At 35.7% G+C, this 11,282-nt stretch overlaps 1 protein-coding gene and 1 pseudogene across 1 annotated transcript; both read right to left on the bottom strand.

Moving 5' to 3' along the window:
* LOC111540980 lies at positions 1-2,964 on the bottom strand (annotated as a pseudogene).
* Positions 2,965-9,131: 6,167 nt separating this feature from the next.
* LOC111540924 (olfactory receptor 51A4-like) lies at positions 9,132-10,074 on the bottom strand. The gene is given in 2 exon segments (XM_023209607.1): positions 9,132-9,915; positions 9,917-10,074. Coding segments are annotated over 2 exon segments (942 nt in total).
* Positions 10,075-11,282: the final 1,208 nt, after the last annotated feature.

The following is an 11,282-nucleotide window of genomic DNA, read 5'->3' as shown; positions in this document are numbered from 1 at the left end:
TCAACTTCTTTTTGGACAAAGTTTCCCCACAACCTTTTCTCGGATTTGATGGGTCTTCACACAGTACACGATGGGATTCAACAGGGGTGGAGCCAGCAGAAAAATATCAGCCATGAGGACATGGATCATAGGAGACACATCCCTGGCAAACCAGTGGAGCGTGGCAGTACTCAGCATGGGAACATAGAAGATAAGCACAGCACAGGTGTGAGAGATGCACATGTTGAGGGCCTTGAACTGCTCTCTGGGGGTAGCAATTCCCAGTACAGCCCTTAAAATCATAATGTAGAAGAAGATAGTAAACACCAAGTCCGGCATAGTAGAAAGTGCTGCACAGAGTCCATAGACAACATTGACTCTGTTGTCAGAACACGCCAGCTTCACGACATCCTGGTGGAGACAATAGGAGTGGGAGAGCAGGTTTCGATGACAGTATCCCAGCCTTTGCAAGAGAAAGGGCAGTGGAAGAATCAAAAGAACATTCTTGGAAGTCAGAAAAAAAACATTTTGATGACTCTGGGACTAGTTAAGCTAGTGCTGTGTCTCAAAGGATTGTGGATTGCCACATACCGGTCAAATGCCATTACAGACAGTACAGAGGCTTCACCGACTATAAACAGATGGATAAAAAATTCCTGGGCAAAGCATGGAGCTGCATGAATTTCATGGACATCAAATAGGAATAGTCCTAAAGTGGTGGTTAAGGAAGAGAGAGACAGCCCTAGGTCAGAGATAGAGAGCATAGAAAACAAATAGTATGTAGGTTCATGGAGGCTTTGCTCTGTCTTGATAAAAAGAGAATGGTAAAATTACCCATCAAAGAAAGAAGGTACATGGATAAGAAAGGAATGGATATTCAGATGTGACTTTTCTCCAGTCCAGGGATCCCAATAAGGAGGAATCTAAGGACTTCCATTTTTGTGTCATTAAGAGGAGACATGACACATAGGAAGATGCTTTACTAGGTGCTTACCTCAGTGCAGTTGGAAATTTCTTAAATGAAGTTATGGTAGAAGATATTGCTTTCTGTTACATTATAGATACTAAGAGTAGATAATTCTTAATGTCAAACATTTATGTTTCTACTCTCAGTTCAGACTGAAAAAAAAAAAAAAAGAAAAGAAAAAGAAAGCCAAACATAAAAGCATGTGGGAAGAATATGAGTTGCTTCCTCACCCAGGAGTTTGTTGGAACTTGTTAAATTATCAAACAACTTAGGCTTTGCACACTTAACAATTCCAGACAATCCTTTGACTACATGAAAATACTCATGTCTCAATCTCATAAAATCAGTTATCTTATTTCAATTTTATAAAAACATCTTATTTCAATTTTATAAAAACATCTTATTTCAATTTTATAAAAACTTCTTGAGCAAGGAAAGCAAAATTTTGAAGGAAACAGTACAGTTTACTCTAGATTAGGAGGGAAATTCACAAATTATCCCAAACCTATAATCATACCAACCTACATGTATAGGATGAACATTTCAAGTAATGGCAGAACTGGAAGTTCATAATTACATGATCTTAGGGTAAAAAAAAAAAAACCTTTAGAAAATATGTAGTGGGATCCTCCTTCCTATACAGAAGGTACTCTAAATCACGCTGAATGCATAGTGATCCTCCAATACATCCTAACTTCTCCCCAGTATTAGCATATTAACTAATACCTAAAGCCTTCTACTTCATGGTTGAATACTCAGATTAGTTTTCTTCCTTGAATTGAGTTGATATATGTTTCTTAAATTTGTTTATCTTATTTTCTCTTCAGGTACGTAATCTAGTCCCATTTACACAAAATAGCTTCCTTATTATTTTCCTGATTTATTATTTGATGTCTGTCTTCTCCCTTAACTAGAATATAAGGGGAGAGAATCATGTTTACACTGTTCACTGTTGCATTTCTAACACCTTGCATAGTAAATGAAAATTAGTTGTAGCTCCAAAATTGTTTATTTAATGGAATATCATTAACAAAGTTGAAGATGGTAATAATTTCCCCCATTCTTCAGGCTACATTTCACTTATTTAATCAAATAAAATGTGTCTGATTTTTACCTCTTGGTTTGTTTTATTTTAGAGTCCTCATTCAGTGCTTCTCAGACAGCAAAATGTATTAGCTCTTCTTAACATCTCAGAATACAGTTTGTTGGCTATTTTCCTAAAAGAGTGGTTATCTTTTCCAAAGTTGTTATCTGCATAGATTGTATTTTCCATTATTGTAATCATTTAGGAATTATTAACTCTCTATTTAAACAGGCAATTTCCCTCATTTTTAATTACCTGTCAATGTTGGATTCAGACTTTTCTAAGGATGTTGACAGTATGGGAAAACCTTGGCTCCTAGGAAAGTACAATTTCTTAGGGCTTATGGGGTCTATTGGCTGCTTTGTGGAGAGACTTTTTTCTTCTTCACAACCTCTCAATGTGCCCAAAGTTCTATCCCAGGACCTTGTTTCCTTGGATATCTATAGCTTACTGAGAATAAATATTTGGAACTTAAGAGAAAGGCCAAGCCACAGATCATGACATAATATACATCACTTACGCATTTACACCATCCTCTGAAACTTCTTATCTAAGCCACATAACTTGCTTTCTTTACTGTACTAGCTAAAATAATCTTATTTCAATAAACTGTGGCTATTTGTGTTCTGGCATTTGTCTCACCATCGTCTTAAAGATTGCATTATTCTTTAGAGGTAGTCACTATTGAGATTTAATTCAAATATATAGAACAAACACCCCAAAATGCAATTATTGTATTATATATTTTAACTTGTAGATAGTAATATGCTATTTTGATTAATGATCTATATAGTTTTTCTCACTTAGATTATTATTTTATCCTTTTTATATATAACAAAACCACAAGATCTTAAAGAGGTACAGTGACTTAAGGTAGAATCAAATGATAATATAGATATACATCCTTCTCACACATATCATACAGACTGGGCATGCTTGGATGGACATTCCTAATACTTTCCCAGACACATAATCCCACCAAAGTGTACACTCTGTCTCTCCTTGAAAATTCCACAATATGCTTAATCTCCACGACATGTGATTTCCTCTTGTTAATTTAACATTTAGTCCATCCTTTCAAAATCCAAACAGAAGATGTAACGCAAATTATTTCAGATATTTTGAAAAAGTAGAATTTTGTCTTAGCATTTTAAAATCAGTGTGATACTTTGCTATAAAGTCAGCGATAAGAAAGTGATCAGAAGCAGGAAAGAATCTTTTAAGCTCCTCTTTTATGCTAGTAGGCACTGTTTTATGAAGCTCTAAGAGTCCCTTGGGATGCCTAGGAGCAGCGGCTGTTTGAAAGAGTAACACAATACTTTATGGAAAATCTTCTAAAGGTTGACTCAAGGGACACAAATCTAAGGCCAAACTCATAATGCAGGCTTTGGCAAAGAAAACTGCATGTGATCAGAAGTTGGGGGTCATATTCAAACCCAGCCCCTGTTCATTAGCTCTTGACCTTGCTCATTTTCCCCTCGCTATAATTAGCCAGGGGATGCTAATCAGCTAGTTGTTTTAGAGTTCCAAGTTCTAAAAGAGATCAGATCATTAATAGTGCACACTCATTTCCCTCCAATTAGAAATTATACTCCCCTGTCTATACGCTTATTGACCATTTACATCTCCTCTTTTGAAGTATCTGTTCAAGGCTTTTGTTCTTTTTCTGTTGGATTATATACCTTTTCCACATTTATTTAAATAAAGAATGATTTTTTATATATGCAGGATATGCCATTTGCTAGCTAAGCATAGCATATTTATTATTTATTCTCTCACTCTGTCACTTGCCTCTTTAGTCCCTTAGTCAATCCTGTTTATTCAGTCAATAGAATCAGTCATGATATTTTATGTAGATTTACACTACCTTTACTTTGTAGGCAGAAGATTCTCTTTGTAACAAGAATGAACAAACCATGGGTAAGCAACCACATATAGCCAGCCTGTCTTTTCAGTGTAAATCATATCCAATTTACCTACTATAATGCGCTTATAATCTAATTAGACGTGGAAATTAGAAAGAGACAAATTCATTATGGATTTTCACTTTTCACCTGAAATCCTTGTAAGTATTCCTACCCTCTGTAAATACACAAGCACATACAAGTTCTTATACACTTGGCGATAATGAATTGCTTTAGTACCATGTTTCTTAAACTTTAATGTGCAAAGAAATTATCCAAAGAGTTTGTTAAAACAAATATTTTGATTCAGTAGGTTTTGAATGGGATGTAAGTTACTATATTTGTAAAAAGTTCCAAGGTGATGCTTATGCTGGTCATCCAAGACCACCATGCTTGAGGCATGTTGCTTGACTACTATGCTACATTTTCTGTTAGATGTAAGCAAATCTGTCAATAATGTTTAATCTGCTTGGGAGGTTATTCATTTTTTATAAAAAGGAAAAAAAATAGAAACAAACAAGCAAACTGTTTGCTGCAAGTTCGTTTTTTTAAGAGTAAAACCCGCTGGATGTGGTGGCTCACGCCTGTAATCCCTGCACTTTGGGAAGCCGAGGCAGGCACATCACGAGGTCAGGAGATCGAGACCATCCTGGCTAACATGGTGAAATCCCGTCTCTACTAAAAATACAAAAAATTAGCTGGGTGTGGTGGCAGGCGCCTGTAGTCCCAGCTACTCAGGAGGCTGAGGCAGGAGAATCACTTGAACTCGGGAGGCGGAGGTTGCAGTAAGCCGAGATCGTGCCACTGCACTCCAGCCTAGATGACAGAATGAGACTCCATCTCAAAATAAAAGAAAAAGTAAAACCCTACTCAGACTGCTGCCAAGAAGAAGAACATGCCTGATAAAAATTGCCTTTTCTAAATTAAGTTGACTAAGGACTGCTTCTGTTGTGTCAAAATGACAACCTAGTGAGTCTTACATTAAAAAAAAAAGGTTTTAATTTTCTTTTTCAATTATACTACATTTGTTTGTTTGTTTATTATTTATTTATTTATATCCTGGATTCTCTTCAGGAGTTCTTGGATGTCTCTTTATCTTCTATTCTTGTTACTTCATCTCCTACCTTAATGGGCCAGTTAGACCTGAATCAAAATTACAGGAGAATAGTAACGTAGGGTATATTTCTTTGTCTTGAATTTTGAGAGAATGTTTTAATATTTTATCATTGACCTTTAGGCTTACTACTTTTTATTGAGAAAGGGGTTTAAGTTTTACTTTCTAAAATTAGAGTAGCTATCTTCTATTAGTTGGTTTCTAAAAATCTTTTAAAATAATGATTGGCTATTATATTTTATTGAACTATTTTTGCTTTTGTTGCGATAAAATATTTTCATCTTGCTCTTGTTGTATTTAAATGTGTTTTTAAGTTCTGATTATTTTAAGAATGTTAATGATCTCACAAATAACAAAAAGAGAAATTTTTCTGGTTTATTTACATGAAAAACATTCAGATATGGGCAAACCCATAGGTACAAACACACGAAGACCCACACAACTATATTATACCTTTTTAATGTGACATGTATGGGGACTCAAATTCTCAAGCAAGACTAATGCATTCAATTAATGGATTGGGTTGATTGTACACAATTAATTCAATTTTTTTTTTTTTTTTTTTTTTTTTTTTTTTTTTTGAGACGGAGTCTCACTCTGTCGCCCAGGCTGGAGTGCAGTGGCTGGATCTCAGCTCACTGCAAGCTCCGCCTCCTGGGTTCACGCCATTCTCCTGCCTCAGCCTCCGGAGTAGCTGGGACTACAGGCACCCGCCAACACGCCCGGCTAATTTTTTTTCTATTTTAGTAGAGACGGGGTTTCACCGTGTTAGCCAGGATGGTCTCGATCTCCTCACCTTGTGATCCGCCCGTCTCGGCCTCCCAAAGTGCTGGGATTACAGGCTTGAGCCACCGCGCCCGGCCCAACATTTTAAATAATATGTTTTTCATGGAATTGAAACTTTGTTGGCCCTGGAAAAACTAAGATGTTTAGGTTGTACAGACAAGCAGTTGTCTACTTTAAAAATTACAGTATTTTTCTCGTGTAACTCGAGTATCATACAGGCATATTTTCTCCATCTAATTCACATATTCTCTACATGGACTAAGTGATGCTGTCCTTCGTCCCTTATAATTTTTTAGTGTTCCATCCCTTACAATGTTTTCCCGTAAACTTCTCACAAATGACCAATGTCCAATAGAAACAAAACAGAACACAACAAAACAATAACAACAAGACTTACTAGAATTTTTTTAAAAAGCATTTGAACTTGCTTTTGGTAAGGTTTATATTGTTTGCATTAGTTTTTGCACATTTTCATTTTTTATTAATCAATCTTTTAACATCTCTCAAAGACTTCATTGTCTTTCAATTTTCTCAAAGTTTTTCACTGTTTCTTTTCTCAGGAACTTCTCTGGTATCAGATTGCCCCTAGGTGCTGTGTAGTTGAGCTCAAGGTAATTTGTGTAACCATGGGGCTTAATCATTTATTATTTGATAGTTACATTTCAACTAGGGCTTTTTGTATCCTTGGCACCACTGACATTTTGTGCTGGATCATTCTTTTGGGTAAGGGCTATCCTGTGCATTAAAGAATGGTTAGTAGCACCTCCGACCTCTAACCAGTGACACACCCACGCCCCCAGGTTGCAACAACTAAAGGTGTCCCCAGACATTGCCAAACGTCTCTTGGAGGTAACATTGCTGCCAGTGGAGAGCCACTGTTTAAAGAGCCCCAGAGTTGAGCTTTTAATCCTCCAAAAACTACATTAGTCATTTCAGGAATATGTGAAAATCATTATGCTGACCATAAATCTTCACCTCCCCCATTGAGATTTATGTATCTTTATTTTATTTTTCATTTCATTTTATTAAGACTGTCAAAAATCCTTAAAGTACAGATTATGTTTGAGACTCTTCTATGTGACATCTATGTACAATATCCTGAAAGAATAACATGCCTATTAAAGCCACCTAATTGCTCCTCATCTTGTTAGTGGAAAAGAAGTCTTCATATTGGGCTGCCTAACATCACACTAGGAGAATATGAGCTTCTATTTCTTTCAATTAATAAAATATGTCAACTACTGCTTTGTTGTACTACAACCCCAAACCCATATATGTATTTGTAAGGTTTTGGAAAAGGCAGATAGATATAGTTTTGCACCTCAAACATAGAAACAGTTCTTGCCCTGATCTGATGATAGGATTTTCTATACTAAGATAGGTTTGTGAAAACACATGTAGTCCTGAATTTAAAAACTAAAATGTACTCAAGGTAATACTATCCTGGAGTATCAGAGATTAGGTTTGAACCCCAGCTTTTGAATTCCTCTCTGTGTGAATTTCATTAAATCAAAATCTCAGAGCCACAATCTCTTCAGCTAAAATAAACAGGAAAAAAACTTTTATAAAAAGCTGGGTCATTGTTGAAAACAAATTTTTAAAATGCCTAAAAATATCTGGAAGCATATCCTGCATAAATTAGAGGTTTAAAACAATGCTGGTATCTATAAAAATTTTCCATTAATTGTGAAGTGCAGTCAGCTGTGGTCTGATTATCATTTTTTTTAAGCATTTGGCACTCCTGGAAGGTGTTTCTTGATTCATCTGAGGATAAAAGTGTAGGAGACTTGAACTGACGTGGTTGATAAAAATGACTTGATTCAACGAGTAGGTAAAATTAAAAGGCTAAAATAGTTTTCACAATATGCAAGATTTTGAGGTCATATTAGGAAGGAAAGTTGGACAATTTTTCAGACACAATTCCAAGGCAATAAAATTGTCTTTAACAGCACATCTTCTTTTTCCTGTTTTAAAAGTTATTAGCATCAATGATATGTCTATATTTGAAATAGACGACTTAAAAACTTGTATCCTACCTTGAAATATTACTGAACTCTTCAGTGAACATCTTTTTTAACAAATATGGTCTTCTTTTTAAATTCATTCATTAGCAATTATTTATTAAAATCTACTCTGCATCAGAAGTATCCTAGACATTAGGTAGGAAAAAATAAAGAAAATAAATAGGTCTCTTCAATCACTTAGAGTACACTTTATTCAATAAGTAGAAAGAAATGAAATAAGCATAAACTGTGTCTATAATTGCAAATACTAAGTATAATAAAGAATAAAGAATAAACCAGCAATGAAAGAGATAAAAGAGAAGGTCATAATACAAACTAGGGATAGGTAATCTATGAGGAAATTAAGCCAAAATTTAAAGAAAAATAGAAATGCATTATACAAAATTGGAGTCAAGAGCATTTTAACAAAAGAGATCTGATGTGAAAACTCACAGAAAACAAAGAGCTCCATAAATTCAAAAAATGTTCAGTAAGTCGATGTGGCTGGAGATTAATGAGTATCTGATGATGTTGAGTAAGTATAAAGAGTCCAGCCCATGTAGGGTCTCAGAATATGTTCCTTATTGATTTAACTGTGTATCTAATGAAGTAAGAGTTCAAATTTAAAAAAGACATTTACACATTCAATTTGCCTATTGATTACTCTTGCATTTCATTGTGAATCAATTATAAGGCAGGGAACTTAGCAATATTTTACTAAAGAAATGCTGATGACTACAGACTACTGGTGGGGGAAAGTTAAGGAGGCAGGATTGGACTGAGAAACTATCTACTGGGTACTATGCTCACTACTTAGGTCCCATATATCCATGTAAAAATCCAGCACATGTACCCCCATATCATATCTAAATGATTAAATTTTAAAAAATGGTGGTGTACTAAGATGATTAAAATGGATAAAGTGACAGAGTTAATTTGGGTCTAGTATTAAAAGAACTTGGTATAAGAAATTGAATGTAGATAATGAGAAATCCAACTTCTGTCAGAACTGTAAAAATTGTCACTTTTCTGTCTTGGTTGTAATTTGTTGCTTGTATCAGAGACACTGTCATAAGACATTTATTTTTATTCTGGTTAACTGAAATGGAGACCTCAGGTAATGTACTTCCTGTTTATAGTTCTAGTCTCATTCAAAGTGTCCAGAGTGAATAAAATAAGTCAATGATAACAACAAAAATATGTGTCGATAATTCTTTGTGTCAAATATTAGGTTTCTCAAATTGACCTTAAACATCTTACCAGACGTTTCCAGGTTTTCTGTCACATATGCCTGTTAAATCTTCAGTTGACACAATTTTGCTACAACTCTCACTCTAAACTGTTTAGTTTTTACACAATAAACAATAGGGTTCATTAGTAGAGGTACAAGTAAGTGGAGAACATTTGCCATAAGAACATTAATGAGGGGAGAGACATGGCAGGCAAAGTGGTAGACAATGGCCACGTTGATGATGGGCAGGTAGAAGATGATCACTGCACAGATGTGTGAAACACAAGTATTGAGAGCCTTAAGGTGCTCCTTTTTGGATACAATTCCCAGTACAGTCTTGAGGATCAGGATGTAAGACACGGCAATGAGAATAAAATCCACCATAAGGCAGAGTGCTCCAAAAAAGCTGTAGATGACATCAATTCGGTTGTCAGAGCAGGCCAACTTCATGACATCCTGGTGGAGACAGTAGGGGTGGGATAATTGGTTTTTCTTACAATATCTCAAGCTTCTTAAAGTGAAAGGGAAAGGAAGAACCAGGAGCATGCTCTTGAAGGAGAATACTATTCTTATTTGGGCAACTCTGACAGTCGTCAGGATTGAGGTGTATCTCAGAGGGTTGTGGATGGCTAGGTATCTATCAAATGACATGATCAGGAGGACTGAGGACTCCAGTACTGAGAATCCATGAATGAAGAATTCCTGGGCAAAGCAGGCATTGGATGAAATTTCAGGAGCATTGAACAGGAAGATGCTTAACATAGTGGGCAGGGTTGATAAAGACAAACCCAAGTCAGACATAGCCAACATGGAAAGAAAATAGTACATGGGCTCATGCAAGGAGGGCTGTCTTGATGATAAAAAGGATGGTGCAATTTCCTAGAACAGCAATAAGATACATGTTGCAGATGGGAATGGAGATTCAGATGTGTGCGTGTTCTAGCCCTGGCAACCCAACCAAGAAGAAGGTGGTGATGTCAACATATGATGTGTTGATAACGGACATGATTCGTTCACAGGGCTCTGCAATGAAACATACAGATGTTTGTGTTGGTAAAATAGGAATATCTGAAAATTTAGTAGAAAAAGAGCAGTGTTAAATTTGTGGCTTCTTTCAGCTTTCTTTTGAGAGAACAGAGCATTTATGTCGCGATCATAATGAAGAGAGATGGAAAATACTTTAGACTAGAGTCTGTCTATGCAATGCACTGAGAAAATTATTTCTGGATGTATTATTTCTATAGAGAATTCAGATTTAAACTTTGCATTTAGTTATGCATCTGATTTTATTTTTCCTGTAAAATATTACTAAATCCTAGTGAATTAACTGGAATGCCATACTAATTCTTTCTTTCAGAAGTATGTTGTGATCTTCAGTTCTATGTGATCAGCTGCCAAAAAAAGAAGACAAGTGAAAGCCAAATAAATGAGAATATCTGGGCACTTACCAGAGAGTGGATATTTTGGTGGGCAATTTTGATAAAAACTAAAGAATCCTGATGTACAAACCCAAGGTATTGCTGAATTTATCTGTCACAAAAGACTCCTCTTATTCCTTTTTACCTAACCAGTGGCGCTGGGATCACAGAGTTCTCTGGGGATTGCAGACAGGGTGGATCTTTTCTGAAAATTGTAATAAACATTTGCAGATACAGTAAATCTACAGAGATAGTTGTTACCAAGGAAACTAAAACAACATTTAGTAACACCTGTAATAAGGGGTGATTTGTTTGGAGAGAGATCCTTAATTGTCAAGTATTATAGAGACATGGCAAATTCTCTGCAAAAGATTGGATATTTCTGATGGATAGTTGGCTTGTGTATTACTCCTCTGCACAAGGTCAAGACTAAGCAGAGATGCTATGAGTTGATTCTGCATTCAAGGAAGTGTTGCAGGACAAACACCCTAGGACACAGTGTGTCATCCTAGATTTTATTCCTGAATCCTGAATCCATCTCCCCAGATCCATTAGATATTGCTAACTAAATATCCCTAAAACCAACTTGTCCAACTTAGACCAGTTTTTCTGCCTTCCCAAATCTGCCCCATTTAAGGGGCCTATTTTGGTAATAAGCCTTTAAGAATTTCCAAGTCAAGTATCTGAGATTATTTGTCTTACATTTTGTACACAATAATGACCAATATTTCTTAGAAAATTAAATAGTTTTACTTACTGAGTTCCATTACGATTTGGAATCTTGAAAGTTTTTGAA

Source organism: Piliocolobus tephrosceles, chromosome 13 (genome assembly GCF_002776525.5).
Source record: "Piliocolobus tephrosceles isolate RC106 chromosome 13, ASM277652v3, whole genome shotgun sequence".
Taxonomy (NCBI): Eukaryota; Metazoa; Chordata; class Mammalia; order Primates; family Cercopithecidae; genus Piliocolobus; species Piliocolobus tephrosceles.
This window is presented reverse-complemented; position numbering and strand designations above follow the sequence as displayed.